The 21,189-nt window shown below is 40.2% G+C and overlaps 1 protein-coding gene across 2 annotated transcripts; it reads left to right on the forward strand.

Annotated features, from left to right (window-relative positions):
• Window positions 1-2,688: 2,688 nt before the first annotated feature.
• Window positions 2,689-20,575, forward strand: LOC6051001 (sodium-independent sulfate anion transporter). Of its 2 annotated transcripts, none has more exons than XM_038249148.1 (4): window positions 2,689-3,262; window positions 18,811-19,536; window positions 19,599-19,861; window positions 19,936-20,575. In XM_038249148.1, the coding sequence occupies exons 1-4, from the start codon at window positions 2,962-2,964 to the stop codon at window positions 20,470-20,472; spliced, it is 1,827 nt and encodes a 608-aa protein (XP_038105076.1). In that variant the 5' UTR covers window positions 2,689-2,961; the 3' UTR covers window positions 20,473-20,575. The 2 variants fall into 2 exon arrangements, with proteins under 2 accessions (XP_038105076.1, XP_001867496.2); XM_001867461.2 differs by lacking the exon at window positions 2,689-3,262 and adding an exon at window positions 8,095-8,424.
• The last annotated feature ends 614 nt before the right edge of the window (window positions 20,576-21,189 follow it).

Consider the following 21,189-nt stretch of genomic DNA (forward strand, 5'->3'; position numbering starts at 1 on the left):
TTACCCTCCTTTGTCCTATATCAAATGCGCGAACTGTGGAGGCAACCATACCGGAAATTAACTGACATTAATATTGCTGGAAACTCTTTTACTAAAATTGCGCCACGAGGCCAAAAAAAGCAAAGTAGTCCACTTTAACGACCCCCGGGTCTTTTGTGGTCTCTGTTGCAAGTTTCTGCTCATTTCTAGGCGTCCGAAGGTTATGTGTGGTGAGTCACTCAAAACCTCTTTTACGCAAATGGACCGACGTTTTACTTCCCCAACCGATAGAAGGCCAGGAGGATAAGGCGAGAATCGAACCCGCGCCCCATAGCAACTTGGGGATCGGCAGCCGAAGCCGCTAACCACCGCGCCATGAGGCGCACCACGAGGCCGTAACAGGCAAAAAAAAACTTTTTTTTCCAAATGGCTATTTTTCTGCTCAAAAACATAGAATTGTGTTGTTGTTCGAACACTCCGTGCTCAAACTCAACCCACTTCAAACGAATCATGTCTCTGCGATACGACTTTACGCAGTAGGCCTGGCCGCTTTAACACTTGTGATGCTTCAATGCATTCTAATGCAATGGCGCACTACAAATGTTAATGAATGACAAGAAGAGTGCTAGGCGTTATCTATTTTGAATTTGTTAATAATTAAAAACATTACTGGCTATATTTTTGAAAACTTGAAAATTAAATTTTCTCTGCACGAATGATCGTTTTTTTTTTGCATTCAGTCACCAGCAAGCGACAAGTTAAGACGTGTTTTGCTCGTGTTGTCATCTCGCGTGCTTGGAAGCTTTTTACAGATGGAGGTGGAGGAATCCTCCGAGGAGGAAGATTTTCGTCCCGTCCGCGGGAATCGGAAGCGGAAGAAGTCCAGCGAGGTCACTGGAATCGGCATCGAAGGAGAAAAAGTTGAGAAGACCCTGCTCAACAACAACAAGTTCAGCCCGCTAGCGGATAACAAAAACAACAACAATGCCAGCCCAGCAGGAGGAGGGGTCGCCCCGGCAGTTCCACCACCCGGCCAGTCGGCAGGTAAACAAAAGCAACCGCCTTTGGTGGTGAAGAACACCACGGATTTTTACAAGCTCGTGGCGATAGTGGAAAGGTGTAAACTTGGTTTCAAACCGATTTACAAACTAACCCGATTTGGAATCAAGGTGACCTGCTTCTCTGTCAAAGATTTTGACAAGTTGCAAGAGCTACTCAAGAAGAAGAAAGTGGAATTCTACACCCACGATCGGCGGAGCGAACGAAATCATCGGGTGGTTCTTCGTGGTTTTCCTGATGAACTGAAACCGGACGAGGTCAAGTACCTTCTGAAGAGGGATCTCAAGCTGGACGCGCAGGAGGTGCATATCATCAAGCCGAAGGAAAAGTCCACCGTGGACGAAACTCCGTACATTGTGGTCTTCCCCAAGGGATACACCAATCTGAAGAAGCTCTCTGCAATGAAAGTTGTGGCAAGCACTATCATCCGGTGGGAGGCCTACCGGAACAAGCGGCCGAACGTGACCCAGTGCAGGAACTGCTTGCAGCTGGGTCATGGAACCAGGAACTGTCACCTGAAAGGCAGGTGCAACAACTGTGGGGGTCCTCACAAGACGGACGAGTGCAAAGTCCAAGAAGCCGAGCTGAAGCGGTGTGCCAACTGCTCTGGAGCCCACGAAGCCACGGACCGCAGCTGCCCTAAGCGTGCGGACTTCATCCGGAGGCGCCAGCAGGCGTCGAAACCGAAACCGCCGGCAAGGAAGGCGGAGAAGCAGAGTCCAGCAGTTCCAGCGTTTACGCCGGCGGAGTTCCCTCCGCTGCCGGGCGCAGTTCCGGACGGAAAATCCAAGGATCGTCCTCGTCCCGCAGGAAGCAGCCAAGGTGGCCCCCGAGACGGTGGAGCCACGGAGAAGGAAGCCGGGGAGGTACTCTACAGTTCGGCTGAGCTGTGGGGGATTTTCTCCGAGTACATCGGCAGATTCAAGACCTGCAAGACCCGCTTGGACCAAGTAACCCTCGTCAGTTACATGATCTCCAAGTATGGAATTTAAGGAGTTTTTTTTTTGTTATTATATATTTTTTTACTGATCCTCGGTCCCAACCTGGTCACAGCACCTAAAAGGACCTAATAAAAATAAGCTAAGAAAAAAAAAATGATCGTTTTTTTATAAACTTCAATCACCTAACCACATACTCAGGACAAAATATGCTCGGTAATCCTGACGAAGACTTAAAAATATTTCCACTGTTGGCTGACAAACTCATACACATTATTGACGCTCCTAAAATAAGCCGTTGTTTACCGTTGGCATCATGCTTAGTGGGTGCTCTTTAAGATTACTTTACAATTATTGCCAGTAATTAAACAATTCCATGGTCACAGCGTTGGTCCAGACATTGAGGTCATCACAAGAATACATCCCAGAAAACGTGGAAGACGACTCCTTTGCATAAAGGTTAAAAATAGACGATTGATTAATCACCCCAACCGTAATTTGATCCACGTTCCACGACCTTTTGCCAGCTTCCTCCTCCAGCGCTGCTCGTGTGCAATATTGGATTAGCAGTCAACCACACTGGCAAACTGCACCTACCTACAAGTGAGCAATTTATGGCTGATTGTGACAATGTTTGAGGGACCGCAAGATACGTTCTGCAAATACATGCCAGGACGGGAGCGTTGATAAGCTCGCCCGAGAGTTTCCAAGATCAGGCGGCGCTAGTTATCTCCGCGTTGAAGGCGGCGGATAGTTGCCATATTAGATGAATTGCGTGTCGTGCAGCTTCTCGGGCAGACGCTGAAAAGATTCGACACCGTAACGAGGTCACAATCTCGCCTAATTTCGGGGTTTATTCAGCTGGCAGTTTGGTACTTGTAACAGTCCGTAATTTGGAGGACAGTTCTTTGAAGTGTCGAGCTCAAGTGAGTTGCTTCTTTGAATCGAGGATTCGAAATCAGTGAGCCAGTGGTTTCGGCTTCGAATGGTCATGTGTGACGAAAAGGATAAGGATTTGCAGGAGCAGAGGTGTTTGGAGCCTAAGAACTGGACTCCCAAAGGTGGTCGGAAGAGAAGAACTTTTGGATCTGCTGTTGATGAAGGTGTGTCACAGTTACTGAGGAGGATTAGTATTCTTAATTGGATCAAGGTTTACGACAAGGAAGATCTGATATCGGACTTTATTGCGGGAATTACGCTTGGATTGACTATCATCCCGCAGAGTATTGCGTACGCGGCACTGGCAGGACTTCCGTCGCAGTATGGGTTATACTCGGCTTTTGCGGGTGAGTTTGAAACAAAACATTTTACAACAAAACACTTTTTGTGATTATCAATTGACAAAAATGCCAGAATCGAACCCAGGCCGACTGGGTTAGAGGCAACCACGCTTACCCCTACACCACGGTCCCCTTATTTTTTTTAGTTTTTTTAGTTTCCATTTTCTAAATAAATGTCTTTAGGGGTCGAACATAAATTTGTTGAAAATGTTGGCAAATCAACTCTTTAACTAAAAAATATGAATTTTGAACAAAATTCTATCATAAAATTGCATTTTTCTACAAAAACTTTATTTCACATAAAAAAATTACAAATTAACGAATAACGGCATCTTTTTTACCATAGTGTTTGAAGATATTTTGGTAAGAGCATTAAAAAATTTATGAAGTGTACATCTATTTTAAAATAGTTTTTTTTTTCAAAAATATGTTTTGAATGCGCACTCACTAACACAAAAAAAAATTCTTAATTTGACAAGCTTTACTCCCTTTGATTTTATTTATTTAATGTTTTTGGATAAATGTGCCTTAATTTGAGCTTTAATACTTGTTATGTTAGCTTAGATAATTTTTTATTCAATAATTTTTGAAAAATTTAATAAACAATCACAAAAAATCCAAAACAATATTTTAAGATGTTAAGTTTAATTTGCAAACTAGAAATATTTGGGTAAAATATTGATAATCGTATAATCGATGATTTTTTATTTGGGTACACTAAAAAAAATGAGTTCGCGTAAACGTGAACAGAGTTCATGTCACCGGGAACCAGGAAGAAAGCTGTTCAACTTTTATAGTGCATTGCACCATGAAAGTGAACAGTTTTCTTCCTGGTTCCCGTTAGCATGAACTCTGTTCACGTTTACGCGAACTCATTTTTTTGAGTGTAACATTTTGAGTTATAACCATTTCCAGGTTAAAGTTTTTGGAAAAATACGTTTTAATATTCAAAGTACTAAGAAAAGACTTCGTTCAATTCTGAAACCATGTTACGAAAGGAAGATTATTTTTTATGTTCTATTTGTACATTTATCCAATGAGATTTGCCGAGTTGGATAAATACAACGAGACATTTTATGCAATTCTGAAAAATGTTATTTAAATGGAATTTTGTGTCAAACATTCATGTGTTTAGTAAATTCACCGTTTAAAACAAAAAATACTGAAAAATGTTACTTTTTGATACAAGTGTTGAAAATTTGACCTTTTCAGTACTGGTATTGAAAGGTACTAACCCTCTACAACCCAACCCCGCCTCTAGGCGGGCTTCAATCTGAAAATTCACCAAAAAATCATTTTTCAAACAATTTATAATGTACAAAAAGCATTGGAAAGAAGAACTCTTAAAATTTTAGAATATTCTAAGGTTGGAACTCATTTTTTCTTGAGTCAACTTTGGCTCTTACTAAAATTTCACGGAATTGCAAAAAAAATAAATAAAATCTGTTTTAAGCCTTGTTGATCCGACTCTAGGATGCTTTTATTGGATGTCAATTTAGAAAAATGAGTATTTCTAAGTCATACTCAATTTGCTTTTATTTTGAAATCGACGACGTCTTTGAAGCCAGATAGTACGCTTTCAGTGCTTTTGAAATGTTTGTTGTGAATTCGAAATTCCTTAACTCGATTATCCGAGGATTTGTATGGGACTTCGGATAGTCGAATCATGAACAACAACAAAATTTTTTTGTCGTGTTTATTTATTTTCATATTTTTAACATCGAATTCGAATGATTTGTCCAGGGTTGCCAGGTTGCCAGATGAATCTGGGAATGCCAGATTTTTCTAGTGTCTGCCAGAATAATGATTCACCCTTCTCTGTGCCAGATATTGATAGGTGTTGACAGATTTTTAACTTTCTGTGCATTTTGAACAACTTTTTGATTAAAATGAACAAATTTTATTAAAAAATAAACATGCTTCTTGGAGAGAAATTTTATTAAAAAATTTATTAAAAATAAAAATTAAAAGAATATATTTTCCTTTCGAAAAATGCAAATTCAACATTTTAGAGACCATTAAATAAGAAAAACCATCTGAATTCTACAACCTTTTGAATTAATTTATATTTTCCAGATTTTTTACAGATTTTTCCAAATTTTTATTCGATACTTCAACTTCATACTTCGATACTTCAACTTCAAGATTTTTCAAATTTTTATCTGGTAATCTTAGATTTGACCCCATTTTATCCGAATTTGAATGGTTGATTGCCTTTAAAATTACAGTCGACTCTCTGGCTGTCAATCTTCTTGATTTCAATATAGCTGTCAACACATTTATCAGTCCCTTCAAGAAGCATGCTTTGATTTTTCGTTCTATAATTAGATACCTCCTGCTCTCGACGTCCCCTTCAACATCGACAACGAGAGAGCCCACTGTATTTAGTGCATTTTTTCCATATTTGATCACCGTCATTTTGGCCATGTATGTAAAAAAACCTAAATAATTCTAGAGTAGTTTTGGGTTAATACTTAAGCTTAACAATAAACAAATAAGTCAACGAAAAAACATTTTTTCATGATTCCACTAACCGATGTTTCTATTATCCGAAGTAATTTTTTTCCAAGGCCTTCGGATAATCGAGTCTGGACTGTAATATCCTTTAAAAATAAATAATGGTTATAATTGAATAAGAGTGTACTTTACAAAAATTTCACGTTTTTTGTTTGCGAAAAAATTATCTATGAAAGTTTCGTCAAACTTGTCAGCTTATTGAAATTTGAAAGCCTTTCGGCCTTAAAGAAATTAATTTATTCTGAGGACCTTCAAGTGTAAGGTAGAGTAGTCATCAATGAGACTCGGGGAACAATGATAAAATGGATCTCAAAATTCGTAGTTTCAATCAATCATTCTCATATTTGGGGGAAAGGTGTGTCTAGTAGATATACGTCTGCCATAATAGTGGCTTTGCTTATGGACGCTCCCTTGCAAAGTTATTCATAAATGTTTGATTCTGGGGTGTAAAAGTAAATTATGGACAAAAATTACTTTTTCGCTCGTAGGCTGACCATTAACACCAAAACTTATATTTCTTCAGATTTCTTTCGACTTCTCATAGGCAATGAGTTGGGCTGCAACGTCCTTTCATTGGATTTGACCAAAATTAAGAATATACCCAGAACCCAGGACTGTCTCATTGTTCCCCACTCTTTTCAGCCCATGGGTAACAATGAGACACTTTGACTTTTCTTCATTAAACTTTTCAAAATCTATGAAAATCTTTCAAAACATGAATTTAATGTGATTTTCGGCATATTTATTGAGTTTTAGCTCTATTTAAATTTAATGCTATTTGGTATAAAGAAATGGATTTTACAAAATTTAAATACGTTTTAGTATAAATATTGTTAATTAAAGTTTCAAGTTGACAAAATTACTTTGAAATGTTCTTCACAAGATCCATGCAATGGAACAATGCAAAAAACATGATGTTTTACTAGAAAAGTATTGATTTTCGTACAGTGTCTCATTGTTTCCCAGCTGTCTCATTCTTCCTGCCAAGTGCGTCTACAATGAGATATTTGTATATCTCTGGCTGTAGACGCCAGATCGATCTCATATTTTAGTCAATGTTAGATCACATTAAAAGAATGAAAATGCAACAAAAAGCTCATTAAAACATGCTGATGAAAAAAAAAATCCAAAAATCGCAGAAAGTTGAAAACCAAAAGTGGCTCATTGATGACTACCCTACCCTATGCTTTCTCTTAAATTTAGATAGCACTGATAGATGTTTATTTTCTAGCAAAAGAGGTAATTTTCATATGTGCACTGTATAGGAAAGATCTCAAAAACACAAGAACGCACCTACCAATTTATCATCACACGATACAAATTCAGCCTTAATTGACAAAGAAATGCGCCCCCTTCGAAGACAAAAAAAAAAAAACAATTCTCCAGACACGCGACCCAACCGGCCATAAAACCGGATTTTGCCACTAAACTCGAAAAAACTGCCAAGTCATGCTGTTTGCAAATTTTTCCGTTGGCCTAGGTTAAAGCGATTCGGTTTGTGCTTCCCCGAATCCACCACGTGGAGACAATCTGATTGATCATTCTTCGCGCGCATCTTATTATCTAATATCAGCTCAACACAAGAACGAAAGAACTGGTTTTTGTGGAAGTCTTGGGGAAGAAGAGAATGTCGGTTGATTTTAATTTTTTTCTATTCAAATTTTCAAAAATCACGCTGATTTTTGCCAATAAGTAATGGGAGAACTTTACTGAGAAAAGAATGATGAGTTTTCTAGTAAAGTTGTTCCGTAAAAATTCTGCATGCGTAACCATGATTGGGCACTTGATATTTAGGTCCAGTTGAAGCACAGATAACTGACTTTAATAGAGGGAAAAAGACCTTTTCTCATCGCATTTCTACTATCGGAACTTTGACTGTTACGTAGGTGTGGATTTTCGAGACCTAATTTTAATTCTTGTGAGAGTATTTTACCTTTGCACAGACGCATGTTTAATCAGTGTAGATATTTACAATGTTGATGAACAAACAGTAAAAAATATATGTAAGTCATAGACCATTGGCTTAGATAACGAATGCTTAATTGATTCCGATCAAGTTTCGAAGAACTGATAAGAACTCCTCAAAAGCATTTTTCATTAAAAAATTTACTAGTTTTACGTGTTGCGTCTTATTGTCTGTGACAGGTCAATAAGTTTGGCTGTTTTTTTGCGCTTTTTTTTTGTACCCGTTTCACCAATCCCGCATGCGGGAGTTTGCGTTCGCCATGCGAATGCCAAAATCCGCTGATCAGGTCATCCCGCGCGAGATATTCACCGAATTTGTGGGAGAGACTTTAGTCGCGATTTGTCGGCCGGTTGATTCGAACGTGAGTTTTTTTTTCGGGGGTCCAGCCCAAAGCCCCTGTTGAAGTAGTGAAAGTGACGAGCCTCCAACGTGATGGTACTTAAGGATGTCAACCTGCGCAAGCGCCTCAAACAGCAAGCGGCCAAATGTAGCCCCGAACAGGTTGTGGAGGGGGTTCGCCGGAGGATCAGTATCCTGAACTGGATAACGACGTACGATCGGGAAGCCATGGTGACGGATTTCATCGCTGGAGTGACGCTCGGGTTGACGATCATTCCGCAGAGCTTGGCGTATGCGCCGTTGGCGGGACTTCCGTCGCACTATGGGCTGTATGCGGCGTTTATGGGTAATACTGGGGGATTTGGTGGAAATACGGTATGGGACCAGGAGATTTTACTATTATTTTTTTAAAAAATCTCTAAGCGTATTTTGTTATTTGTGATTTGAAAAACAAAAATGCATAATTACACCCAGAACTGGACATCGGCATACAAGAGGATAAAGAGTCCGGTTCGGTAGTAAAATGGTACTGTGTGCGGACGGAGAGGATAAATCCCGAAATTAGCGAGGAACTTTTCTCATGGGTTCATTTTCCAATAAAGTTCATCTATAAAATAAAGTACCGGTACCGAGACTAGAACCTAAGACCTTCGGCATTTTGAACCGTGCCTTTGCCGTATGTTCCTCTATTGTTCGGTAACTAAGTGGCGGTCATTTATCCATAAAAGCCACTCAATAGGATGAACTGTTTCAATGAACGAATGAACACGCGAGAGGTCTTTACTCTCGCAAAATATTACTTTCCTCATGTTTCTTTTCAGGAGGGCTATCCCCTCGGTCTTTAACTTTGGGTGTAGTGTTTGGCGAAAATGCAGCGTTTAATTAGTTCGATAGAATATGTCAAATATAATCGATTCTTATAATTTCTCGATAGGAACCTTTTATATCTTATGAAAAGACTCTCGGCTCTCGGCTAGAGCATCAGTTATTCATCCATGATTAAAAACCAAATTCAAATTTTCCGAAACTCTGTGCTGTTTGCGGAAGAGTTTGTTCAAATGAAAAAAAAAAAAAAACAGGTTTTGGCTTTGTTGAAAATAAGAGTGGTTTTGGATTAAGGTATTTCAAAAAATCTAACTTTTCAAGAATATTTTTGGCATACCAATGCAAGACATCACATTTTATTTCGCAATCCGGAATACCCAGAAAATTCAATTTTGAATGCAATTCAGGGTAATGACAAAAGTGATATACTGAGAACTTTGAGAACTCTGAAAAACACACATTTTATTTCATGAAAAAATTATTTGGAATCATCGATATAAATCAAAAGATCAAATTTGAAAACTGAATAACTCAGATAAGCTTGCAAAACGTGTAAGCCAATTTTAATGAACCAGCTGCTTTAGAAAAAGGAGATGTTGGCCACGGAATCTGAATATACCCTCAGAATAGAGCCAATATGTGAAAATATGGATTGATAAATGAATTGATAAATCCATAAAAATCCCTTTTTTAGAATCATCCTAACTTAAATCATGAACATGATTCTTAAAGCTTCCCGTTTGAATATAAAGCTATATGATAAAATGTAAACAATTAAAATTAAAATTTGAAGATGTTCTATGAGCAGTTTATTTAGAATGCTTTTCTTCTTCATGGCGCGTACGTCACACAGTTAAATCAATTAAAACTATTGATTTTGCGTGTCAATTGCTGTTACAAAACAATGCAAAAGGTACACTAAAAAAAATAAATGAACCGAATTCCTAAATTCTAGGAATTTTGGCTCCTTTCCTTATTAAGTAATCCAAAAAACCCTATTACTAAATAAGGAAAAGAGGCAAAATTCCTAGAATAAAGGAATTTGGTACTATTTTTTTTATTTCAGTGTATGGAAACATAAACATGCTGGCAGTAGCTGAAATAGTATTGTAAGTGGCAAATATAATTTTTCATAAGGAATTTTGAAAAATTCGCCATTTTTATTTTGTTAAAATGACTGTAGTGACAAAAACACTGAAGTGCAAAACTAATTATTCAAGCAAAACTGTTCAGAAAGAAGTTATTGCCCACGAGATGATGGTATTGGTGATGGCCAGAGTGTCCAATTTCCCGGGAAAAGAAATTTCATCAAATTTCTCGGGAAAGTTCTTGTCCTGTTGCACCAGTGTTCCTAAATTTTTTTAATTTAATTTGTAATTTCTTGAATACTAGGTATCAAACGAATTGAAGTTATTCTTCTTGCACAAAATTATCTGAAATTGGTGTTTTTTGCCATCCTCACTGAGGTAAGCCTCTGAAAGTGAACTTTTTATTAAAAGCTCGAAGACCCACCTTAATATTTACATATCGACTCAGAATCGAAAACTGAACAACTGTCTGTCTGTGTGTATGTATGTGTATGAACAAATTTGTTGCTTGGTTTTCTCAGCACTGGCTTAACCGATTTTGATCAAACCGGTCTCATTCGACTTGGTTTAGGGTCCTATACTGCGCAATTGAATTGTTTGAAGTTTTTATAAGTTCAAAAGTTATGTATAAAAATGTGTTTTCAAAAATATCCAGATGCCATTGATGATTTGGAAACTCTGTCTCACGTTCTGACCACTTATGTGATATTTGTGTATTTTTTATTGCAGAACTTACATAAATGTTATGAAATTCTTCGCCAAACCCATCATATCACTAATTCGCTTCGCTAGGAGACGGTGATTTTAGCGGATTGCAGACTGGATTTTCGCCATGTGATGTGATGATTGTCAAAGCCCAAGTTGCCTAGGAATCGATAATTGGGAATAGAACCAATTCCACCTGAACCAGATTCTCACCACCATGGCAGCCGTCCATTGCCGGCCGCTCCCATCTCCACCGCGCACCAGGGACAAGGAAAGGGAATTGGAAGACAGGAAGTGTTGATGCTCCACTTTTTTAAGAGTATTAAGGGAAAATCTCCACGATATCCTCAAGTAAGTTTAGCAGCTTGGAGTTGGACGGTTTTTGGGAAGGTGAATGGTCTGAGGAGCCACCCTAGGCGAGTGGTAACGACCTTTGACATTGTTGTTCGAATTCTTCGTGTGTTCTCATTTCTAATGGGAATGCTTTCAATTCTTCTCATCTCTTATTGGATGAATCGCCCAAGCTATTTATAGCGAGGTATTTTTAGATTCAATTTCAACTGCGCTTGCAATCTTGTTTAAGTTCTGATGTTCAACTTGCATTCAATGTGACTCTTTGTCCGATTCTTGGATTCAACTATACCAGTCTAATTCCTCCTCAAGCTACCAATGCTCCACGGTTAAGTGGAAAGCATTTTGCTTGCCAATCCTAAGGACAGGGGATCGAACCCCGCCGTGAGCTTCAAGTTTTTTCATTAATTCCAAATTCAATGAGTCCAGAACTTTCTCGTTGGGAGCAGATGGGTATCGAACCCAGAACCATTCGCTTATAAAGCGAACATCGTAACCATTCAGCCACGACCGCTCCCGCCAAACCCATCATATCACTAATTGTTGATAAATAGTGAAGAAGGCATTAACCACAGAGGTGGATTATGTTAGTTTTTAAATGAAACAACACCAATTTTTCTTTCAAAAGCTTAAGACTTGAAAGGGGAAATATACCCTTTCTAATCAAACACCTATCTGCGTCATATGGAGAGTTAGATGCTCGATTAAAGCTCCAAAAATACTATTTAGGCTATAAACTTACCAGCAACACCACCGCCTCGAGTAAGCACCCAAATTTATGCCATTTACTGGCCAAAAAGATCAAATTTAACACCAACATGCTGGTGCAGCGCCTGTTAGAGTGAGCAAGTGCTGCCAGGAAACTTTCGCTACAATTGCTACTTTTCGTGAGTGTTCGCTTAAAATTTCATCAATTTTGGCAGCACTAAGCAGACTCAAAAGAGCGCAGAAAGAAAAAAGAACTAAGCTTAAAATAGAAAAAACGAACGTTGCCCAATGCACTCGACTGATTAGAATGCATTTTTGAAATATTTTTTTAAATGCTTGTAAAAGGAATAGCATAATTTATAATTAAAGTGAAAATAAACGGAAATGTTCACAAAAAGTTGCTCTACTCGTTGGTGTACTTGGTTTTAATGAATTTCAAGGAACAATCCAGATTATCCAGCATCATTCAAACACGACCGCTTATTAGGCTTAAAATGGGCATATTTCCCCTAAATTAACAATATTCCCGGGAAACTGGAAATATTTTTTTTTTGGGAAATCCCGGAAATTTCCGGAAATGCTTAAAAATTGAACCACCCCAATGTTCACCATTTCAAAAGATTCCCCTCTAAATCCAAGCTCTAAATCCAAGCTTGCGACTACAATTTTCTCACGTAAGATTTTAGTTTCGACCCACATGCATTGACCAGAGTAGCCATTTCTCGTCAATATTTCATACAAATTTGACATCTGCTTTTTGAAATTTGTAGCTGAATATGATGAAATCTGTTGCTTAAGATCGAAATTTAAAATCAATCAATCAATCAATGTCTTGTGTGTTTTGTCGTAGGCAGTGTTGCAAAGTTCAAACTCTCAGTAATCATCTACAGTCATCACACATATTCGGAACACTCACAAACTCGGAACACTTTTGTGATAATTTGTCAATAGCATGCCAAATGCAGCTTATCTGTTGACCCTACTATTGTTAGGACCTTCATTTGGGTATTCTCTTGCTATTTCACTAGTAAAAGTAGTAATTTTTAGACAAAAAACTTCATTCCAAGACTATTTTATCCAGAGCAGCAAAACACTGCTACCAAATCGCCTGTTCCATAATTGTGAAATGTTATTGTGCCTCCCACAATTGTGGAACACCTGAAATTAACTGATATTTTCACAAAAAAAGTTATCAGACCATGTATAAAACATCACTAAGCTTGAGTTTCATTGATTTTAGTGTGTAAAGTCATTATTTTTTTTACAAATATGTACTACTGGAAAGATTCAAAGTTTGTTTACATCCGTAAGAAAAAGGTTGTGGTTTTCATTGGTCAATGTTTTTCTTCAAAAAAATATATATATAAAACGTAAAAAATTACAGTCGGTCATTCATCAATCGAAAGATCCCAAGAAAAGCTTCCATATGAAGGTAAAAGCAAATCGTTATGTTAAACTTTCGATTTTCTATGATTTTTTGACCATCGGCCGATCTGTAAACCGTTCCGAATATGTGAGATGACTGTACTACAATTATTACGCCTGAAAAAAATGCCCCAAATATCACTTACCACCAAGACTTGCTGATCTCTTTCTAAGCTTGCCATAAATACCGTTTTTTTGCACAGACCAAACACTCAATCGAGTATAAACATGCCAAAAGCTGCTAATAATGTATATTTTGTTGGTGAACTTTATAAAAACAGCTTAGTGTGAGTCCTGTCTCTATGACGCGTTTACACACTCATTTTTAATATTCACTTTGCTCCCGCATTCTCGTTTTCTCAATAATCTTCACTCAACAGTGTACCACAAAACCGGAGTAATGCATGGTCGCCCCTGTCGCGATCTTCTAGTGTGGTTTTCTGAGAGAACAAAAAAATCAGTGGAGAGAGCGCGTGGACGAGGAAAAGAGGAAGAGTGATAGCAAGAGAAGGTCCTTGTTTGGAATCACGAGACGAAAGAAGAGAGCTCGCAAGTTTTAGTCGATATATTTTCTGATATTTTGGTGCAGGAATCTGCAAAAGATAGTTTTTGTTCCATTACTCAAGCACAACACTGGTTTTCACTCTTATGTTATAGCCATTCTGGCCATTCATCAGTGCTGAGATATCGTAGCATCGGTGAGAATCAGTCATTTTTTTTTTTGAATTAAATATACTTTATTGAATCTTTCTTATAATAATTACATTTGGTTTACATAATAAGTGGTCAGCTGTGGCTCTTCAGCTTTAGTTTGCTTTTCGTGATTTAAACACTGTTCATTTTCTTAACTTTAAAAGTATATGATTTATCATTTTTGTAACACTAGGTACAATGAGGAAAAAAAAATATGAAAACATAACCTAACCTAAAACTAACTTAATCTTACCATAAACTAAACCAATCCTTGAATCAAGGGGTATTCAGATATAGCACATTTTTCCCTGAATTTCAAACATTTTTCTTGAATCTTCTGATCCAACATTTTTACTTCTGCTAATTCATGAACCTCACTTGATCTTGTCCAGCCAGGAACATTCAAAACCATTTTGAGTACCTTGTTTTGGACACGCTGGAGCTTCAATTTATGAGTTCTAGCGCAACACTCCCAAACAGGTACTGCATACTCAATAACGGGGTAAATTATTTGTTTGTATACTGCTAACTTATTTTTCAAAGAAAGCTTTGATTTTCTGTTAATTAAAGGGTACAAGCACCTGATGAGAATGCTGCACTTGTTCAATATTTTGTCTACATGCTGTCGAAACAAAAGTTTCGAGTCAAGTATGAGACCTAAATAGACAACTTCCTTTGACCAGGGTATCGAAACATCATTCATTTTTATCAAAACATCATCCTTTGGGGCAAATCTGGCAGATTTGGAAAGTGGAAAAATGATGGTTTGAGTTTTGGCTGCATTTATGCGAATTTTCCAGTCACCAAAGTATTCGGAAAGAACGTCAAGACCCTTCTGAAGACGGTCAACTAAATATCTGGTTATTTTACCTTTATAAATAACGGCAGTGTCATCAGCAAAAAGTGACAACACACCATTACCAGGAAGAGTAGGCAAATCAGATGTAAAAATATTGTACAGAAGTGGGCCAAGAATACTTCCTTGGGGAACCCCAGCATCAATGTTGAATAATCCAGAAGCAATCCCATTCAGAAAAACCCTGAACGATCTCTCCGAAAGATAGTGCTGGATAATTTTGATAAGATACATTGGAAAACCGCATAAATACAGTTTATGTATCAAACCATCATGCCAAACATTGTCAAAAGCCTTCTCAACATCCAACAAAGCCATAGCAGTTGATTTAGACTCAAGCTTGTTCTGCTTGATGATTTTAGTTACTCTCGTAAGCTGATGAGCAGTATTATGCCCTTTCGGAAGCCAAACTGCTCATTCAAAATTATATTATTATCGTTGGTAAAATCCAAAAGCCTTGAATAGATGACCTTCTCAAAGAGTTTGGACAGACTACTCAAAAGACTAATGGGACGATAACTTGTTGGCGATGTTGGATCTTTTTGAGGCTTCAAAATTGGTATGACTTTGCCCAGCTTCCAATTGGTGGGGAAGTAACCAAGTTGCAAACATTTATTGAATATATTGGCTAGAAGTTGAAAGAACTGATCACTCTGTTTTTTCAACACCAGATTAAAAATGTTATCAAAGCCAGGAGCTTTCATATTTTTCATTTGTTTAACTGCAACTTTGACTTCCTCACCAGAAACATGGGAATCTGCAGGAAATTCAAAGGTAGAGTCATTGATTGTTGAAATACTATTGGCAACTGATGTTTCTTTACGGCTGGTCATGGAAGCGCCAAGATTATGTGAACTAACAAAATGAAGCCCAAGTGCATTTGCCTTTTCCTCGGATGTAATCAAACGAGAATCCTCAACAATAAGAGGAGGAATCGGCTTTGGTTTGTTTTTAAGAACTTTTGAAAGTTTCCAAAATGGTTTTGAATAATTGCCCAGTTGGCTTACATGTTTTGAGAATTCTTGATTTCTGATATTGTCAAGTCGGTCTTGTATGATTTTGTTCAAATTGTTAACTGAAATCATTTTGTCATAGTCCCCAGTCCGTTGATATTGTCTCCTATAAACATTCCTAAGTCTAATCAAGTGTTTAGTATCTACGTCAATATCAGTTACCTTAAAATTAACAGGAACCTCCCGAACGTTGGCAGCCTCTGCTTGGTTGATAGCCTGCTGGATCATATCCAGCGAACGATCAATATCAGCAGAAGTTTCCGGGTGTTGATCATAGTCGATGTTGCTGTCTACCACTTGCTGAAACTGCTGCCAGTCAACGTTGCGGTAATCTTTCCGGGTTGGTTGCCGCTGCGGAGTAACGGAAGCTCCAACCTCCACAACCACCGGATAGTGATCAGAACTCAACTCTTCAAACACCTCAGGATGAGCCACGTTCTCAGCCATATTGGTAATGAAGAAGTCGATGATTGAGTGATTCCCAGACCGAGCCACCCTCGTTGGACGATCCGGACTCACAACGTTGTAGTATCCGTTTTGCAGATCGTTGTGCAGAATCACTCCGTTCCGATTCCTCCTGCTGTTGCCCCAAACTTCATGCTTCGCGTTGAGGTCACCAGCGATGATGTACTTTGCGCTCCGCCGTGTCAGCTTCTGGATATCGCTCTTCAGTTTTGCTGCTGAACCATCTCTGGAATTCACCTGACGTGGGCAGTATGCAGCAATGAAGAGTACTGGGCCAACCGAAGTGGGAATTTCCACCCCAACGGCCTCGATGATTTCCAGCTTGAAGTGTGGCAGCCGGCGTGGCTTGAGGTCACGATGAACAGCGACAAGCACACCTCCTCCTCCAGAGGTGGTCCTGTCGAGCTGCGTCGCGATCTTGTAGTTTTGCAGATAAACTTTTTCACCGGGCTTCAGATGAGTTTCCGTGATGGCGGCTACGTCGATCTCCTTCTCGCGAAGAAAATCCACCAGCTCTAAATTCTTCCTCCTAATGGAGCAAGCGTTCCAATTCAGCAGCTTGAGGGACCTACGATCCATACTGGATGACGAACGAGGTCAGCACTTCAATCTGCTGGGTCTTGGTTTTGCATCCACGCAGTGCAGCGGACATCTGTTTGAAAATATTGAGGAGTTCGGTTGAGGTGTAAAGATCATTACCATTTTCCTCAACTGCTGGTTCTTGGGTTGGTCTTGGCTCCTGGCTGAAGCCCGGTGGTGGCGGTCTCGGCTCCTGGCTGGAACCCGGCCGTGGATGATTCATCTCAGCTCTCTTCCTGGGATCCAACGGCAACGGTGCCAAGTTCGGGACCTGGCGTCGCGGTTGAAGAGGTGGAAAATTTTGCTCCACCAGGGCTGGAGGAGTTCTACGACGCTGAGGCTGATTCTTCGTCGATGCTTGCTGCCGAATTTTCACGAACTCAGCTCTCTTGGGGCACTTTCGGTCGGTTGACGAGTGCTCACCGTTGCAGTTGAGGCACTTCACCAGCGAATCTTGGATGCACTGGGATGTGATGTGCGCATCGGTACCACATTTGGCGCAACGACGCTTTAGGTGGCAGTTCTTACCTCCGTGCCCAAAACCCAGGCAGTTGAAGCATTGTGTGACGTCACGATGCACTGGTCGATATCGCTCCCACGACACGATAATGTTGAAAACCGCTCGAATTGCCTTCAGCTCAGGAAGCGTCGTCGATCCCTTAGCCAAATGCAGCAGGTAGAGCTGGTCACGGTACTTGATGTCTTTGTTGCGTCGGCTCATTTTGTGCACGGCCAACACATCCAGTTTCAAAACTTTTAGCTCGGCAGCTAATTCCTCCACTGGCATGTCGTACAGACCTCTGACGACGATTTTGTACGGCTTATCCATGACGACATCATGGGTAAAGTACTCCGCCTCGTTTTCGGTCAAGTAATCCTTGACCAGTTGATAGTGCTGCCTGGATTGCACCAGCACCTTAAATCCGTCCTGACACAGACGAATGTTGCCTAGGACTTTCCCAGACTTGATGAGTTCAACAAGCCCCGCACGAAAGTCGATCGTTGCTGCTGATTGCCTCACATAAAAAGGAGGCAGTTTCTCCTTTCGCTGTTTCACTTCATTCTCCTTTGCTTCCGCTACCTGGTCCTCGTCAGGCAGTCCAGCAAACTTGTTGTTCTTCAAAAGCTGCTCCTCGTGCGATGAAGAGTTCTCCTCCTCCTCATCCATCGGTACAGTACCGTCGCTCTTTTTCGTCTTTTTGCTGTTCGATGTCACTTCCAAAAGCACCTTCCTTTTGGAAATCCCCGGTTTTTGGCCATCAGTTGAGGCCTCAACCTTTCTTTTGGAAATTCCCACTTTTTTGCCTGCTTGAGCCGCAGGTAGGGCAATATTGCCGGCGTTTTGCGCCGGGACGCGACGAGTCATGTTGATTCAGACAACCTTCACCAACGAATGCTCGGATAACAATGAGAATCAGTCAGAATTTCGTTTTTCCGTAAAAAAGTGTTGCCAAGATATAGCCTTTGCAAAATTTTCGAGCTAAAATCGTCTGTACTTCGCCCATATCTTTGGGTATCTTGATGGGAATCTGAAAGGAGAAATAGAAATACCAATTGGGTACTAAAGCCCTATGTCAATTTTTATGTACAACGGTAAAAAACACGATAAAAAACCATTTCTGATCACTTTTTTTCATTTTAATGCAAAATTTTTTTCTGACAAGACAACATTTTTTCGATGGATCAACTATGGTCCCCTTGGAACGAGCTGTCAAGTAGGAGCTTTTCTGTCAAGAAGGACCGCGAGGTTAAGTTTTCAAAATTGATTTAAAAATCCATTTTAAACTCTTTGTGGTTGTACAAAGGGTCATTGTACTCAGAAAAATAACCTTTATCGCTGTAAACAATAAAACCAGCAATCTAAGCTTCATTTTAGGACCCAATTGCCTGTAACTACTGAAGCCATTTTTGAAAATTTGAATTTTCGATGATTTTTAAACTCAAGTGTTTATTTTCGAATTGCATGTTTTTTTTTCAACATCAATCGATTCCAAATTGTAAACATTCTACTCATTTCCTTTCAGGTTCCCTGGTGTACGTCATCTTCGGCACCGTCAAGGAGGTCTCCGTGGGTCCCACCAGCTTGATGGCCCTGCTGGCGGTCCAGTACACCGTGGACAAACCGATCGACTACATGATAATGCTAGCCTTCCTGGCCGGCGTCGTCGAGCTGCTGATGGGCATCTTCAAGCTGGGCTTCCTCGTCAGCTTCATTCCGATTCCGGTGACATCCGCGTTCACGTCGGCAACCTCGATCATCATCATTGGGACTCAGCTGAAGCACCTGTTTGGGATTCCGTCGAACGCTCGGGGTTTCTTCCAGACGGTGTACAGTTTGAGCGCTAAAATAACGCAATTTAGTGCTGGGGATTTGGTGTTGGGCGGGATTGCGATCTGCTTTTTATTGGCCCTGCGTCAGATCACGAAGATTCCGGTTAAGGAGGACACCGCTGGAGGACGGTTCTTGAAGAAGTTCCTTTGGTATGTCAGTTTGTCCCGGAATGCGTTGATCGTGCTGATAACTTCGACGGTTGCCTACCGGTGGAGCAACTCCGGTGAGGATGAGGTGCCGTTTAAGCTGTCCGGACATGTGAAGGCCGGAATTCCTGGATTTGAGCTGCCAATTCATAACGTCCACGTTGGGAATGAAACCATTCCGTATTTCGAGGTTGTCAAGGATTTGGGAAGCAGTTTGATTTTGGTCCCACTGGTGGCAATTTTGGCAAACGTCTCCATCGCTAAGGCTTTCAGTAAGTCATTACAATAATAATCTAAAATTTCAAACTTCTAATCAGAAATTTAACCTTTTCAGCCGCCGGAAAGATCGTGGACGCGTCGCAGGAAATGATCGCCCTGGGGCTGTGCAACATCTTCGGGTCGTGTTTCAGTGCGATGCCCACGTGTGGTGCGTTCACGCGGTCGGCCGTTAGTCACTCCAGCGGGGTGAGGACGCCACTGGCCGGGATGTATTCAGCCATAATGACGCTGCTGGCGCTGAGTCTGCTGACGCCGTATTTTTACTTTATCCCCAAAACCACACTGGCTGCGGTTCTCATTGTGTCGGTGGCATTCATGGTGAGTAATTTGTGGAGAATGATACATCATTGGAACTCTACAACTCCTTTGTAAACCAACTTACATTTCCACAGATCGATTTCAGCATCGTGGACACCCTGCGGAAAGCGTCCAAGATGGACACCCTGGCGTGGTTCTGCTGTTTCAGCGTTAGTCTCTTCGCCGGCGTTGAGGTTGGTCTGCTGTTTGGAATCTTCATCAGCGTGGTGGGTCTGCTCAGGACCTGGGTCCGGCCGGAAATCGCCCAAAACTCGATGGAACGTGCCGGAACGCGGTACGTGAAGTTGAGCCCCGAAACGGGTCTGTTCTTCCCGGCGGTGGACTTTTTGCGCACCAAGGTGATCCAGGTGGCCACCGAGCAGCAGGTTCCGGTCGTGGTTGACTGTTCGACCGTGATTGGGCTGGACCACACGTCTGCGAAGGGACTTAAGATGCTGGCCGATGAGTTGGGCAAGATTAAGCAGCAGTTGGTGCTGTTGAACTTGAAGCCCGGACTGCGGAAGTTGTTGGTCGATGGAGCAAAGACGGCGGACAGTACGATTACGTTTTGGGAGGACGAAGCTGCGGCGTCGGTGGCGGCACCGGCTGGAACGGTACAAATGATAGCTTAAGGAAATCAGTGTGATTAATTGTGTAAGGAAAATGAGATGTTCCAGTATTATATGCATCATTAAATGTGTACTAAATAAACATGGTAAATGTTCGATGTTCAGATTTTTTTTGTGTTTCATATAAAATATATTAAGAATAGAAACCTTCTACAATAAGTGAAATAATATGCGCAAAAATCTTTTAAAAGGATGAAGATACAACTTATGGCATCTGTATCTAGGCTCATTTTTAACCGATTTCGATTATTCTTGTTACATTTGATCCAGAGAGATTTCCAGAAAAAGAGATTATAGCAGCGATGGAAGAATCTTTATCGAAAAAAGAAATCTTTTGACGCTCATCCACCTTATCCCTCGCCTTGTCCAGACCAAAATTCAGCATAGAGTTGTCAGACCAAAACTGTCAGACCAAAGAGTAAAAAGTAAACAATCTTGGATTTTTAAACACGTGCACACAAATCAACGAAAGGATATCTGAAACAAAAATTATTTCTTCAATTCAAAAACTGATTTTGGGCTGCAACATTATTTTTACGCCACAAAATTATTCAATAATTTGACATCCTTGACATCCAGGGATGGAATAATTGTTAGAAAATCATTTTCGCTTGCAAACTTACTACAACCGCGAAAGAGAGAGGAGGTGAAACACGCAATAGAAAATCGCTCCCGATCTTCACGAAGAAAATCAATCATTAGGAGACTCTTTGTCAATCT

Source organism: Culex quinquefasciatus, chromosome 1 (genome assembly GCF_015732765.1).
Source record: "Culex quinquefasciatus strain JHB chromosome 1, VPISU_Cqui_1.0_pri_paternal, whole genome shotgun sequence".
Classification (NCBI taxonomy): domain Eukaryota; kingdom Metazoa; phylum Arthropoda; class Insecta; order Diptera; family Culicidae; genus Culex; species Culex quinquefasciatus.